Raw genomic sequence first — 16,650 nt, 5'->3', positions numbered from 1 at the left:
GTTAAAAGAGGAAAAAATAATGAAGCACATAGAGAGGCTGCATCTAGAAGATCCAATATCTGACCAACAGCATTCCAAAGCTGAAATACAGAAAATAGTGCTGATAAAATTATGCAGTAAATGATGCAGAAGTAAAACAAGAAAAATTCCCAGAAATGAAAAAAACATGTGTTTTAAGCTTAAATATGTCTGTTGACTACTCAGCACACTGAGGCACACTGTTGTCAATTTTCATGAAAGGAATAAAAATAACACTCCAGAGAGACAGAGAGAATGAGAAAGTGAGAAACAGATGTGGGAAATGGAATGTATATACGAGAGAATCCATGACAAACCAAACTGGCAATCAAACGAGATACTAAAACACTGAGCTTTTCAGATATGCAACGACTCAAAGAATTTACCACTTCCCATCCCTCTTATATCAGGAACCAACTTGAGAATATCTTGGAATAAATGGAGTTATTAAACCAAGAAATCGAATTTGAGGGATTTGGGAGACCAGGGATACAATACATTCTGTAAAATGGTAAAGGGAAGTTGCAGGAGAGCTGTGCAGGAAGCTTCTGAGTAATCAGCCCAGATCAAAGCAGAAAGTCAGACCTCTGGGTGGGAAAGAGGGGAGTGGTCCTGGGATGGGGGAGCAGGAATGGAATGGATGTACTTATCCGAAGTAATATTGAAAAACATCAAGAGTAATATTGATACAACAGATCTAGCAGCACACATGAAAACTTTGATAGGTATAAATAAACCCAGGCAAATTAAAAAATCCAAGGCGATAATCAATTCTAAGGAAAACAATAAGTCATGCAAGAAACGAGTTGAGATGATTGTGACCTACTTGGATCAGTGTCCAACAAATATATTCAGTCATAGTAATGTAAATAAGGAATATGTATGTAAAATGTGGATATAGTCATATTAAGAACACAGTGGGGGAAGGAAGCAGAGGTAAGTGTGGTGGAATAAGAGAGCTAAATAATGTCGAAAATAAATAAGTCAAGACAATAACACAACAAAAATAAAACAAGCCTGTGCATACTAGTTATAATTAGTGTGGCGGTTATCAGAAAAAAACAGCTACTTGTGCTGACTGTGTTTACCTCTTCAAAACCAGACTTTGCAGTGGAAAGGGTTGAAATAGGAAACAACCGCTTTTCATTATATATCCTTGAGGACTATTGGATTTTTAACTATATGCATGTACTACTTTAATATGGGGCTTCCCAGGTGGCTCAGTGGGTAAAGACTCTGCCTGCCAATGCAGGAGACATGAGAGACGTGGGTTCGATCCCTGGATTGGGAAGATGCCCTCAAGGAGGAAATGGCAACCCACTCCAGTATTCTTGCCCGGAGAATCCCACGGACACAGGCACCTGGCAGGCGACTTCCATGGGGTTGCAAAGAGTCGGACACGACTGAAGCAGCTAAGTGTGCGCACACCACTGTAATATATCAACTATAGTTTGAAAACAGGGAGGTAAAATTCTAGGAAAGCATGTTTTGACAAGTAGCTCCAGTAGTGTCTGGCTATGACAAGCCAAGAGAAGTACTTAGAAGCATATTGTAAAAACTGGAGAAGCGACACTTCAGAGCATCTGAAGCTCCCACTCCGCAAGCAAAATGTCCCTACTCTCATTAGTGGGAAACTAGACTAGATTTCTCTGTGGGCTTGTGGACAGTGAAATGAATGTGCATAATATAGCTCACAAGAAACCACTAAAACCTGCAGGGTTCTGTACACAGGTATACTTGCAGTTCTTTTCAAATCCAACACCATTTACAAGATGTGAAAATTCAGGTTATTATATGTGGATAAAAATGTCTGAGATATTAAACAAATACAGATCAGGAAATGATATTTTTATTTGAACAAGATTAGTTGGACAAAAATAGAAGTTGCCATTGTAAAGTGTTGAGTCATGCTAAATGGGTAAGGATTGAACTTTGCTCAGTGTGGGGGGTACATATTATAAGCAAAGACTGTCAGCGAGGCAAGATCATGACTCAGGGGCACAAAGACAGTTCTGGAAGTCTCTGTCTAAGGCTCTTTCCACATCACCACGTTCGGCACCAGGGCAGGTATGGATCTTGGAAGTTTGGGCACAAAAGCACAGGAAGCTCAGAGGGTCTTTTATAAAAAGATCAACTTTCACCCTCTGGGATCAGGTCTCTAATCTTCTTGGCCCAGGCTCTAGGAGGATCTCAGCTTTGCTGAGTTACCAGGAAAGTCCAAAAGTTGAAATCTGTGGTGACTAATTCCACCCTCAGTAGCATTCTTACTCAATGCAAAGCATATTACTGTCAAGTTCAACTCAAAACTGCTCAAAGTAGAAATGATTAAATTTGCAAGAAGAAGAAATTCACCTCTAAACGCAGAAGAATGTTGGTAACTCCAACACACACTCAGATATTATTAGCCAGCTTTTTGTCCGGGGAAATGAATCATAAGAGAGAAAACTGCACAACCTGCACACCCATGCCTGGCCACACTGTGAGGGGCACCGGGGCTCTCCAGAGGATGAGGTTGGGACCTAGAAGGGATCGATTTCCCAGGGTGCATGGGGTGGGAGGTGGGGACTATGGGAAAATTCTGAAGGGATGATCCCAAGAGCTCCCAGCGAGGAAGGCCAGAGGTATTGTCAGGGCACACAGCCAGCTCACCCTTAAGTCAGAGACTGGCTGCCAACACGAGAGGAGTCCATGCTGGTGGGCAGAGAGGGGAACTTAGGGGCCAGAGAGGACAGTAGGTTGTGTCTGGAGAGTTTGTGGGACCTCCCGCCACCCCGTGGAACAGTGCAGGGCCGACTGAAGCCAATGGGTACCCTAGGCCTAGATAGTGGCTAGATCTTGGGTGTGGAAACCAGAAATAAAGCCAAGAGGAATAACCCAGCCCTAGGGACCCAGGAGCCTGGCAGTATCCTGTTAGAAAGTGAGGGATCCTTGGGAGGTGGTCAGACATGGCAGAGGGCATGGAACCTGGGGGGCTGGGGGTGGGGGTGACGCATGGCCCTCTGGCAACTGCGGCTTGGCCTCTGGTTCTGGGATTGGTGTGAGTGACTCAGCTCCAGGCTGTACTGCATGGAGGTCTAAGGCCTCCAGCACTTTTCCTGCCTTGGGCAGGACTGACTTAGCAGAAGGGTGATTGAGCTGTGAAGAAAGGAGGACTCAGATCCAAGAGGTAAGGTCAGTAGGCAAGGGCCGAGGTGGGCTGGAACGCCCCTCACGCTCCCCCACTTGGGACTCCTATGCCTTCACACCCGCACTCACATTTTTTTCTGCACTCACATTTTTTCTTTGTAACCTGCCTCCTTCCATGTCTACCAAGTGAACAGCTATGCACCCTTCAAGGCCGGGCACAAATATCTTCAACAGGTGTCCCTCCAGCCCTGCTTGTGATGATGCTCAGTCCAGACGTGGTTTTCTTTATCTTTACACAGCTGTTCCCCAGGACTGGAGTGCATTACAGACACTTAAACATTTGCTGAAAGTGTTTGTTGAATTTTTCTAGTATTTTCAGATTATACCTGATATTTAAATATTATCCTTCACAGAATAGGACTATTGGGGGAAAGTTAAATTACTGTAAAATCAGACCATATGTTGAATAGAGATAATCTCTAGATTTTATTATCAAGCTTTTACCTTCAAGTGCAATACATAAGGGTGCTTGCATGCGTGCACGATAAGTTGCTTTAGTCGTGTCCAACTCTGTGCAACCCCATGGACTGCAGCCTGTCAGGATCCTCTGTCCACGGGATTCTCCAAACAAGAATACTGGAGTGGGATTCCAGGCCCTCCTTCAGGACAACAGTGCTTAGTAACCTGTATTATGCTTACGACATAATGGTGCTTAATGCTCTGCCTTAGTGATTGAATATGAAGCATCTTTGAATATGAGCATCATAGGCTCATGGAGTTAGTGGTGGTTCTGGGGACAGAAGCTTGAATGTCTTTGGTCACTTGGGACTTGATAACTGTGGACAAGGTATTCTACTCCTCCACTGTCAGCTTCCTTGTTTAGAAAATGAGACTAAGACTGTCTTTCTCAACTTCAGAGGATTCGGGTAAGAATCGAGTGAGATCATCTATATGGAAGTGCTTTATAAATGGCAAATTGATATGCAAATTACTATTGTTTAAGAACTGTTGCTGATGTTCTGATGCAAGATTAGTCACTCAAATACCACTGCTGCTTAATAAGTGATTTAGCAGTCTGAACATGAATTGATGTACACACACAAACACACACACACAATGTGGTACCAACATGATTAGAATATGAGCCTCGGACATGACTGGTGGAAAATAGATCTTTATGGAGAACATTGATGGTAGATGAACCAATAACAGAGCAGGGTCCTATTTTTATGAACAATAATTGAGTTTTTAAAACAACTTCATTGGTGCCTGTAGACAGCTGGAATTTCTCTCAACCATTCTGTGAGGTTCCAGAATGTTTTGGGGTTTTGTTGTAGAGTAAATGGAATATGGTTCAGGGGTAAAAAGTCCACCTGCAGTGCAGGAAATTCGAGGTCACCTGCTGGGTTGAGAGGATCCCCAAAGAAAGGAAATGGCAACCCACTCCAGTATTCTTTCCCGGGAAATCCCATGGACAGAGGAGCCTGACCGGGCTACAGTCCATGGGGCTGCAAAAGAGTCAGAAACGACTGAGCAACTCAACAACAACACTAACAACAAAAGAAATAAGAAGTAGGAAATAAAAGATGAAAAACAGCATGTTTAATCCAATTATTATAGAATGATGGATGACTTTTATAAAACCAGGGTTGACAGTCAATCCTAAAGGAAGTCAACCCCTGAAGAACAGATGCTGAAGCTGAAGTTCCAATACTTTGGCCACCTGATGTGAAGAGCTGACTCATGGAAAAGACTCTGATGCTAGGAAACACTGAAGGCCAAAGGAGAAGAGGGTGGCAGAGGATGAGATAGATAGCATCACCAACCCAATGGCATGAATCTGAGTAAACTCCAAGAGATAGTGAAGGCCAGGGAAGCCTGGCGTGCTGCAGTCCATGGGGTAACAAAGAATCAGACAGGACTTTGAGATGAATAACAAACAATAAATGTTTTTAACCCACACAAACTTATTTGACTGTAAACCACCTCCCACTTCCTGAGCCCATCAGCTGTCATATAATGCACTTTGGACTACTGCAATCAATTGTACTTGGAATCCTTTTGATATGATCCCATTTTTAGGCCCCAAATTGGGCATAACTGTACATCTGCCTCCAAGCGTTCTGTAAAGGGCTCTCTGCAGATGGAAACTCTTAGGAAGCCGCAGGCACTTCCTTGAAAAAAATGGAGAGACCCTGCCATCTGCTGGATAAAGTTTGTCATAGCGTTCTGATTATGTAATTCTGCATATGGAAAATAAAGGTTTTTCAAGAACTGAATCTTAGGGTCCTAGTTAAAATGAAAACACCACAATTAAATCATTGAATACCTATCTTATATCTACTAACTAACATGATACAGAATAGTCTGAAAGATTGAACATTCAGCTCAAGTTAATGGTAATTGGCTCTGGTCACATCTCAACAGTGGGTTTCATTTAAAGTTGAAGTTTTAATGTCCTGATATTTCTGATAAGTGTTCAGGCATAAAAATAGATTATTTTTTAAAAATCCCCAGTGACTTGAAAGGTATAAGTTTTTCAGTCCCTGAGCATGTTATTGTAGTAATATTTCTATTAAACTGATTCCCCTATGATTATTTAAGAATAAGGTATTGGCCAGAATATAACTGTTCCTCCTCCTCCTCTCTCTTTTATTTCTTTCTTTCACACTGAAGTTACAGAAAGAGAGTGGAAGCCCTAGTTCCTCCCAGACACAGGCCCTGTCTCTCTCCTGTAATGTGGTTGGCAGGCTAAGAGTTAAGTTGTGAACACTTATCATATGTTGGGGTTTCCCTGGTGGTTCAGATGGTAAAGAATCTGCCTGCAATTCGGGAGACCTGGGCTCGATCCCTGGGTTGGAAAGATCGCCTGGAGAAGGGCATGGCAACCCACTCCAGTATTCTTGCCTGGAGAATTATATGGACAGAGGAACCTGGTGGGCTACAGTCCATGGGGTCACAAAGAGTTGGTCGCAGCTGAGGACTGACACTATCATACATTAAGCCCTGGGCTAAGGACTTTACATGGATTTGATCAGGTGTATCTCACCACAGCCTTCTGATGAAGACAGTATTGTTGTGACTTAAATAGACGGGGAAGCTGAGGGGTGGAGGAGTTACACCTTACCTCTGGTTGTCTGGTTAGGTGGAGGATGGACTTTAACACCCAGGCTGTCTACTCTAGAGCCTGTGGTCTAATCATTGTGGTAGCCTGTGTCCCTGACAGAAATGCATACGGTGTGAGAGAGAGAGGAGGACAGCATGACCAGAGAGTGAGCTGGGATCCCTGTCTTAGGGAAGGGCGGATTCTGAATGAACACTGAAGCGTGGGCTCGCCATGTCCTCTAGGTGGCGACAGCCTCATAACTAAACCTGGGAATTGAGGAGGCAGTGAGACTGCCTAGGATTTTTTTTTTTTTTTTTCAGGGGAAAAGCACTCCCTGATAGCTCAGTTGGTAAAGAATCCGCCTACAACACAGGAGACCCCGGTTGATTCCTGGGTCAGGAAGATTCGCTGGACAAGGGATAGGCTATCCACTCCAGTATTCTTGGACTTCCCTTGTGGCTTAGCTTGTGACTTTCACTTTCACTCTATAATTGTGTTAACCAACAGAAGGTAGAAAGAGGTGCCTTAAAACCTTCTATGTAATACCTTAGTATCATAATAATAGATCCAGTAGGTGCTAGCGATCAACCACCCAAAGTTGAATTTGCTCTGGGTCCTATGGGCAGAAGTGAAGTGAAAGTCGCTCAGTCATGTCTGACTCTCTGCAACCCTGGGGACTATACAGCCCATGGAACTTTCCAGGCCAGAATACTGGAGTGAGTAGTCTTTCCCTTCTCCAGGGGATCTTCCCAATCCAGAGATCGAACCCAGGTCTCCCACATTGCAGGTGGATTCTTTACCAGCTGAACCCCAGGGGAAGCCCACTGCATAAAGAGAACTCCCAACTCAGTTCTTTCCTTAAAGAATAGCTTTTTTAAAACTGGCCAGTTTAAATTTTGTATGTTAATACCCTCAGATTTGAACACTGCAAAGCCAATAAACTCCAACCTTACATTGCTATACTCTTAATAGGAGTCTATCATTCATGCCTAGTTTAAAAATATTTGAATTTGTACTTCTATTTATCATCATCATTGGGCTTCCCAGGTGGCGCTAGTGGTAAAAGAACCCACCTGCCAATGCAGGAGACATAAGAGATGTGGGTTCAATCCCTGAGTCGGGAAGATCCCCTGGAGGAGGGCATGGCAACCCACTCCACTATTCTTGCCTGGAGAATCCCAAGGACAGAGAAGCCTGGAGGGCTACAGTCTATGTGGTCGCAAGCAGTCGGACACGACTGAAGCAACTTAGCACAGCACATCATCATTGTTTATAAAAATATTCAAGTGTAAACAGTTGTTTTTTTTTTTTTAGAAACAAGACAAAGCACTTGATTTATGAATGAACTTAGACCCTCAAAGTTAGTAAGGAAGCTGTTTGTTTGGAATCACACATATTCTCCTTTGTAGTAGTTGGTGGCCAGATTCACAAGGACAGTCGACAAAAATCTAGGAATTCTCTACTGCGGCTCCAATGTTTACATTCGTGATGGAAGCAAGTTGAAGATGAATACTAATGTAATGCTAGTAAAGGAAAGTATTTAAAATATAAGAGAAAAGGATTGGACACCTGAGCTTTCGAGTCCTCAGGAAGGAGGACGGTTGTGAGTTAAAGTCAGGTCCTTCAGTTTCACATCTGGATGCTAGACCGGGCCACTGAAGTGGAACAGCTGGGTTACTAACCAGGTCAAGGACATCTATGAGGAATGCTAATAAAAGAGCTGTTCTTATCACAGATATTCACTTATTTCCTGCCTTTAATTATTTTACTTATTTACTTTGGCCTTTAACACCACTGTGATTTTACCTCCTAAAGGAACTATGACTAAGAATAATACTGATACCTCACAGCATGTCTGTTTTTAAGAGCTAAGGTGGAAAAGCATTCATGACCAGTTAACCCTTGTGGCTCAGGAAGTGTAAACTGTGGCCCTTCTGCTCACATTTTGGTGGATGACCATGAATCTTAGTCTTTTCAATTCTTTGAGCTGGCTCCAAGCCTCTCAGTTTTGAAAGGTAAGGAATGAGCAAATGTAATTGAAATTGATCAATGAAAAATGAGACTGTATAATTTAATGACAGGAAGTTGCTCTTCCCCAGTAACTCTATTTTGGCTTTGGTTCCCCCAATTCAAATTCACATCCAAGTTGGGCAGAGTTTACTGAGTACTTGCTCCAAGGTACTGCCTCCGCCTCACAAATGCCCTTGGGCTGGTGAGAAATACCTGAGCATGTACTCTTGCTTACCCATCAGGCAAAAACTTTCATTTTTATTCCATCTTGAGTATTTATTATCATCAAGTTCTTCTGAGATATGTTTAATTGGGTCTCCACAGAATGCAAACATTAATATCAAATATATTCTTTAAAACTTTATGAAGACTAAATTTCTCAAAGACTAAATTTTTGGTACGGGACAAATTTACTCATCAGCATAACTTCTTAGAGGAAATGAATAGGTGGGGTGCACGAACAGTTGAGATATTATTTAAGGAAGTTCTTAACTTCTCTAAATGGTGGGTGATTGGAACCCTTAGTACTGATTGGAAAGAATTAATGACTATCTTTCCATTCTAGAATAAGTGATGGCCCATTTGACTAGCAGATGTTATTTTTACCAGCTCCTCAATTATTGTTATTAGTCCTTTTTCTTCAGCAGTGAGACTGGCCTAAATATTCTTCATCTTGCTGGAAGGGGATTACAAAAAGTCTATACATACCTGAATTTTTAAATAAAATAAGACAAGCACCTGGCCAGTGGAGTGTTTGCATCTTAATCCAACTTCACAGTCAGTTTAATCTACAGAGTTTTAAGGGTCTCAGACTTCGGTGTTTCTGTTCTCTATCCCCTGGTCTACTCAGTTATAAAGGGCAAGAGCAGTGATTTGAGCATGCCGCCATCTGTGAGTTTAGACTGAAAAGGCCCAGGGGAACTGGTTCTGGTGTGAATGATCAAGTGGCCTCCGTTAACCTATCTGACACCAGCTTGCGGGTTTGTGGCCGTGAGAAGACAATGCGGGGGTCTCGTCCTTGCAGAGGCTCAAATGCTTGAGAAGCTGGAGGGCGTGGATGCTCGTCTCCCGTCCCCTGCCTCTGGGGAGGTGGCCACTCTTCAGGGCACGGCAACTGTGGAGCTGCTGGGCCTTCAGTGTTACCATAGATAAACCTCACAGAAGGTGCCCAAGGAGAACACAAAACCCAGGGGAAGTGCTGAATGGGCAAAGGAGGGCCCTACTTTAAAAACTGACCATTCAGAGCTTGTTACGCTTCTAGCTCTTCCAACCATACTTCCTGCTTCAGAGACACACGTGCAGAGCACACCTTGAGGTCTTTGATGTCAGTACGTGGGAATTGTTCTCTGAATAAGAGAGTTGGGAGACCAATGCAGGCACCTCCCGCCAACCAGTCCCTGGTGGTGGTAGGGCCGCCTACCACCTACCTACCATGAAACAGAAGTCAGGGGCCCTGTAGACAAGACCAGTTCCCCCGGGCATCAGTACCTGCTCATGATGTAGTTCGTGGTCTCTGCCTGGCTGTCTGGCGTGTGGGGCAGAGGCTGTGGGGGAGCCCTTCCCCTGGGCCTTATTTCCACAAGGCAGAATAACACCTCCCATTTCAGGACAACCAAACAATAAATACATTAGTGACTAGGCAGTGTTGTGGCAGCAGTAGATTAAGAAGAACAGGGCAGAAACAATGTTGTTTGTCATTTTCTTGAGATAAAATTATAATAAGAGAAATACACAATGGGTTTCTCAAAGTAATCACATTTACAGCGACACCGTGGGCAACCCTTGTAATCACTCTGCTGCCTTCTGCTTCTCATTTCTACTTGGAAACCACTGCATGGGTTAGAGGAAAATCATGACTGTAGTCTCAGTGTGCCGCTTTATCTGTTGTACGTGTCAGGATTCACTTTTGTTAAATGGACATAGAGCCAGAGACAGCGCATCAGACGACGGCTCCCTCCCATTTGCCCACCTTTCCATCCACGGAAGCTCCAGCAACACGTTCAGGACAACGTTGACGGGAATGTTGCCAATTTCATTTTCCAGAGGGAGGCATGGAAGCATCAGGCCTTTAAAACATTGTGAGTTTATGTTTGGCCCTGACGCTCAAGGCTTTGGGATCTGTATCTTGCGGTTCTAACCTTGCTTTGAAGCCAGGGGAACCTCCCTTCACTAACAGAGGAGGTGATTCCATGTCTTTATTTCCTGAGTTTCCTTTTCAAAGTGAGTAACCCTCAGAACAGAGAAGAAATGCTTACAGATGGAGTTACCTGGGTCTTTGTAGATACTGAGCACACCCTTGAAGTAATGAGGTAAAAATCTTTCCAGTAAAAGCAGCACGTCTTCCAACTCTTCGAGAATCCCCACAAGCAGGAAGTTTTCATTCACGTTCAGTTTTGCTCTTTCAAGGGCCCATTCACCAGGCTCCCTTTATGGGTAGAAAAATGATTTTTAAATCAAAGGTTGGTTTTCAAATGCAGCAACAACATGCTGGAAGTTTCTCCTTTCTCCTACCTGCCCCCATTCACAAAAGTCCAAATCCCACTTCCTTCAGGGACCAGCCCAGATGCAGCATCTCCAGCCGTGGTCCAACTGGCCCCTGCCCACCATCTCTCCTCCAGCATTATCGCCCCTGTATAGTGCCAGGCCTGGGGCTCTTGAGCTTAGTGAGCCCCAAATAAATGTCTGTTATATGGGCCCAGGCAGCTAGATATCAACAAATGCTGATTAGAATGGCTTATTTATTTATTGGCCACACTGCACAGCATGTGGGATCTTAGTTCCGTCACCAGGGATCAAACGCATGCCCGCTGCACTGGAAGCACAGAGTCTTAACCACTGAACCGAGGAAGTCCCTAGAATGACCTTTTTTTTTCAGAATGACCTTTTTAATAGAAGGATCAAACCAAATCCATAAAGGGAGAAGTTTAGACACAGGAAACTTATTGATATTGATTTCTGTAGAAATCAAAATAGGTGTCAGGTCATGACTGCTAATCATCTTATTCTTTTGAGAAATTTAAAGACAAACTTTTAAAATTATTATTACAGAAGGGAAACAGCCTAATTTGTACTTGTAAGGCAGATCTCTGAGCCGACAACACTGTAAGGAGCCCAGCCTGCGGATCTCAGGAACTAGGCTCCAGGCCTGACTGGTTTTTACCATTTGGGGGATTTGGGAAGCCAGGATTATTTTTTGAAAATTTAAAAATAATCCTTATTTAGCTCAAATAATTGTTGTCAAAGTGGGAGAAGGTGACATTTTGAAAGTGTTCTGACAATCACCACGCATGGACCAAGATAAAGCATAAGTCCTTTCCCCAAGGCTGGGATTTAAAAAGTACTTTAAGGAGTTACAATCATGTTTCTCGGAAAAAATACATTCATTGTGTCAGAAAGGGAGACATTGGGCCCCAGATCTTCCCAGGATCTGATGCCCTGACCCTGAAGCAGAAGGCATGTATTACAGAGGCGGGGTGGGTGAGGGAGGCCTCCTGAACTCAGGAGTTTATGATGAAGGCGACACGTCTAGTCCCAGAATTCTGACCATAAACAAAATGGTAAATTCAGCAAAACATTGGTAATAACTAAGCAGCAACCACAGTGTCAGCAAAAAGTACAATGAATAAATAAACTGTGACTTAAGACAGCTGCATGTCCTCTGCTCCCAACCCCCAGTCTCTTTAGACGTTCTAATCAATGACCTTCTAATCAATCTCTCCTTTGGAGGGAAATGTCACTTCTGGCATCTGGGTTTATTTTCCACCAATCAAAGATAATATTCATCATTACCACCATTTCTTCTGGAGGCTACACACGTCTAGTGCACAGTGAGTTTCCAGTGCAGCTGGATCAGAACTACCTGGGGAAGGGGGTCATAGTAGCCTGGACCCCATCTCAGAGACTGGGATTAGGTGGGGATTCCTAAGAAGTTCCCCAGGGATGCAGAGGATGTGGGTGGACCACACAAAGTGTCTGAATAAGTCACCTTATAGAGAAGGGTCTGGCATCCAAATAAGGCTGAGGAGTGATCACTAAAAGTACTTTCTTCTTCTCTAAGTGTCTCAGGAGAGAGACACTCTGGAATTTTCCAAGTGAGCATCCCTGTTTCGACCCAGTTAGGCACACCACACCTGCAAGGACACCCATCAGTGAAGCTGTCACTGCAGAGGAGCAGGCTGGGTGCACCCCCCTGGGTTTTACTATCTCACGAGCTGGGTAGGGACAGGTGTATGCTAAGAATGAAGAAGAGCTTGATTGGCATTTCAGTTACACAGCTTTAGGGGTGGTCCCCAAGGCACCCTCCAGACGTTGCTTTGTTAATTTCCTTATTTATAAGACATTCAGAGTCTCAAATGTGATCTTGAGAGATAAGCAATAAATATTAACTGAATTCCAGAAGGTAGGGGGACTGGGGACACAGAAGGTGCCTGAGCAGCGCCAGCTGGTGGGTTTCCTACCATCATTGTCCACGTAAGCATGTCATGAGCCTGTGTCCGTCTTTACCTGCATCTGGGGTGCTGTCCACAGAAATACGGAATGATGTAAAATAATCTGGGGTTGGAACACTCGGGGTAGTTTTCAAGAATACACTCATTGATGTCCTAGAAGAGAAAACACAGCAGTGAGAAGGCTGGTGGTCTCTGCAGGGCTCTGCCAAGCATCTAGAGGGTAAGCAAAATTGATACTTCAATGACATGGAAAAGCTTTGAGAAGATGTAGAAAACTGATGGAGTTCGTGAGAAGATTTTCTTTTTTGCCTCATACTAGCCTACTCCACCGGGCAGGTGCACATGTGGTCCCAGCATTTCAGAGCATGTTTGTTCTGTTGAGTTAACTGAATTTTTGTGTTTCCCCGTGGCCTGAAGTCTCTGCCTGGATCACAACCATCTTGGAGCAGTCCTGCTGGCTGTGGCTAGTTGTGGCCCCAGCAGTTATGAGAAACTTGAAAGTATATAGTGGGCATTTAACAAATATTTGTTGAATGGATTCAGTATGATTTAATTCTTAGTTCATCCAGACTTCATCAGAGATCCTTATACAGCCAACCTTGTAGAAATGTGTTTCCCTGTGTATCCACATGTCCAAAAAATACTTGTTGTTATTCAGTTGCTAAGCCATATCTGACTCTTTGCAACCCCTGACCCCATGGACTGTAGCCCACCAGGCTCCTCTGTCCATGGAATTTCCCAGACAAGAATACTGGAGTGGGTTGCCGTTTCCTTCTCCGGGGGATCTTTCCCACACAGGGATTGAATCTACATCTCCTGCTTGGCAAGTGGATTCTTGAGGGAAGCCCATAACAAATACTTAGGTATTGAACATAGTCACATACAAGGTTTGTAAATTTTGGAGGGGCTGTAAAACCATTTCTAATGTTATATTAGGTTAGAAAGTGGATGTTTGCCTACAAGACATTCTCTGCTTTCAAAGGCAACAGTTGTGATTTCCAGATAGCAAATTTGTAATTTCCGGACAGAAAATTTATTTTCTATGAGGCTGAACGTGGGGTCTTTGTCAGCATTACTGGAGCTTACAGTGGGTTGATGGGAGATGAAAAAGAGGGCTAAAAATCCACTTTCATTAAGGCAGATTACATTGAATACCTCAGATAAGGCATGTCTGTGGAGAAGGAAATGGCAACCCACTCCAATATTCTTGCCTGGAAAATCCCATGGATGGAAGCCTGGTAGGCTAGAGTTCATGGGGTCGCAAAGAGTCGGACATGACTGAGTAAAAAAAAAAAAGAAAGATATGTCTGGTTATTAGGTATTCCTAAGGAGAAAAGATAACCCAATTTACAAACAAAACAAACAGCTGTGGGATGCTTTTCAGAACTATTACTGGCAAGGCGGAATAACAGTGGTCCCATGGCCAAAGGAGTTTATAAGTCAGATGAAACCACTGAATCTGATATGATTTGTGTAAGTGGTTAGTTATTAAAATTTTTTTTTTTAGTTCAAGCTTGTAGTTGGAAAAACATAACTTACATGTCTTTTTTTCTTTTTTTTTTTAGGACAACTTTTTCTTTTCCCCTTCATGCTTCTTTAGTTTATGTAATAGTTAAATAAATTACACAATTCCAATAATGAATTCAACTGGAAGAAAGAGATTCAGCAAACATGGTCCCACGGTCAGTGGAGTTTATAAGTCAGTTGAAGCCACTGCATTTGATATGATTTGTGTAAATGGTTACTTATTTAAAAATTGCTTTTAGTTCAAGTTGGTGGTTAGAAAAACAAAACTTAAACTTTTTTTTTTTTTTTAGGACAACCTTTTCTTTTCTCCTTCATGCTTCTTTGGTTTATATAACAATTAAATAAATTACACAGTTCAACAGGAATAAAGAGATTCGGCAAAAAACAGACTGTAGTTAAACACTTGGGCCTATCGTGGGAAGCAGAGGTGTGTAGTTCCCAGAGAGGAACTTACTAGAAGCAAACCGAACAGTGAACGCCAGCACATCCAGCCATACGTGATGGGAAGGGTGGTTAAGAGCACCTCATTGTGTATGAAAGCCCATTAAAAATGCAGGATGTTAGACCCAAAATACCCTTCTAGGAAGAATCTGACACAGAGAGATGTATGTATGAGACTATTCATTGCTATAAGATTTATGACAACAAAATATGGCCGAGCTCACAGTTCATTAATGGGGGATTGATTCACAGAGCAGTTCTGGTGCATTCCTACGAGGAAACACACACGGGGCACCCAGAAAGGAGAAGGATCTTCACACACTGTCCTGAAAACTGTTCATGATGTTTGCAGATGAAACAAAGTCAATTATAGGACAATATGAACATGTAAGATAACACAAAAATAAACTCATGTGTTTACAAAAGGACACAAATACGTGGAAGGATAAACACCAAACTGTTCAAAGAAGTTATTTATGGTGGTGGATGTAATGGAAGGTGGGAATATATTGAACTTGTACTTTGATTCATCTTTGAAGTGTTAGCTTTTGTTGTAATGTATGTACTTTAGTATTATCATCAGAAAAGTTTTGAGAGGTACCCATTGTAAAGGACTTCCCTGGTTGCTTAGTGGTAAAGAATCTGCCTGCCAATGCAGGAGACCTGAGACTTGGGTGTGATCCCTGGGTTGGGAAGATTCCCTGGAGGAGGAAATGGCAACCCAGTCTGGTATTCTTGCCTGGGAAATACCATGGACAGAGAAACCTGGTGGGCTACACCACATGGGATCACAAAGAATCAGACACAACTTAGCAACTAAACAACAAACACATTGGAAAACAAAGTAAAACTTGTGTAGGCGGGTGACTGGGCTTTGCTTTGAGGATGCTCACCCTCCAGGTATCCTCCGGCAGCTGGTGTCCCCCAGGGACCTAAGCCTCAGGTCAGAGTGCCCAGTAACTGGGCTGGGGTCAAAGGGAGGGAGCCTGGAGCTGGGTGAGAAGCAGGGCACAAGACACTCCATTGAGGGCCGTCATCGTCAGAGACAGAGGGTCTGTCCTCTGAGGTTGACATTTCACAGTAAACAGCTGAGTAATGCGATGGTGATTTAGGGGGTGTCCAGAGATCCTGCCCATACACAGTCAGCCCCCCAGAGACCTGCATTAACACTAGGGGTGGGGCAACAGAGTCCACCAAAGCCTCCCACAGAAACTCTCACAGCACCTGTGCTCCCCCGAGTTCACTTTCCAGTTGCCTTTTAATAAGAACTTGTGTAATTGTTTGTTTAGGTGGTGAGTCCAGGAGAGCACAGATGTCTGTTCGCTGCGTCTCCAGTGCTTAGCACCCTGCCTGGAAAAAGCAGGGCTGCAATAAATACTCAGTGAATGAATGGACAAATGGCAGAGGAACTAAGCCAAGACATACAACCGCCATGCTGTCCCCAGAGATCCTGGCCCAGGATCTTGCAGGAGCGGGCAGAGGACATCAGCTGGTAGGGGTGGGAAGGGCCGAGGACCACAGGGACCTCGGAAGGAGTTTCCTCTATTGGAATCCACAAATAACCTCCCGAGGTCAATTTATGGGAAGACATAAATTCCGAGTTCAAGAATCGCTGTTAACCTTTCTTTCTTAGAGCAAGACATGTCCTGGGAGATTTCAAAGAGTTCCATTTGAGCCCATTAGGTTGATGAATGGTGTTGGCCACAACCAGCTTATGGAAATGCTATAGGAGGGCATAAATAAAAGATGACTCAGGTGTAAGGCTAAGCGGAAGCCAGAAATGAGCTGTGAAGACCAACGCACTTAGCTGCCTGCGGCTTAGCCACAGTGCCCAAGTGGTGTTGCTTCCCGGCAGCTCAAGAACTTGTGGCCTCAGGAGGCTGGTCTTGGCCACTCACATGGTCCACTCTTACTGGAACCCAGATCTTCAGAGAGTGACCTTTCAGTTTCCTGGGCCACCAACTGTGACAAGTG

At 43.7% G+C, this 16,650-nt stretch overlaps 1 protein-coding gene across 2 annotated transcripts in view; it reads right to left on the bottom strand.

Annotated features, from left to right (window-relative positions):
* The window catches only part of UST (uronyl 2-sulfotransferase), a 313,075-nt gene that overhangs the window by 38,872 nt on the left and 257,553 nt on the right, over positions 1-16,650 (bottom strand). For both annotated transcript variants that reach the window (XM_068985017.1, XM_068985016.1), the window contains exons 6-7: positions 12,764-12,861; positions 10,528-10,685 (exon numbers count right to left, since the gene is read on the bottom strand). In XM_068985017.1, the coding sequence (XP_068841118.1) occupies positions 10,528-10,685; positions 12,764-12,861 (256 nt within the window). The remainder of the gene's footprint in view (positions 1-10,527; positions 10,686-12,763; positions 12,862-16,650) is intronic.

Source organism: Capricornis sumatraensis, chromosome 13 (assembly GCF_032405125.1).
Source record: "Capricornis sumatraensis isolate serow.1 chromosome 13, serow.2, whole genome shotgun sequence".
NCBI lineage: Eukaryota > Metazoa > Chordata > Mammalia > Artiodactyla > Bovidae > Capricornis > Capricornis sumatraensis.
The sequence above is the reverse complement of the archived record's forward strand: the minus strand, read 5'-3'. Positions and strand labels throughout refer to the sequence as shown.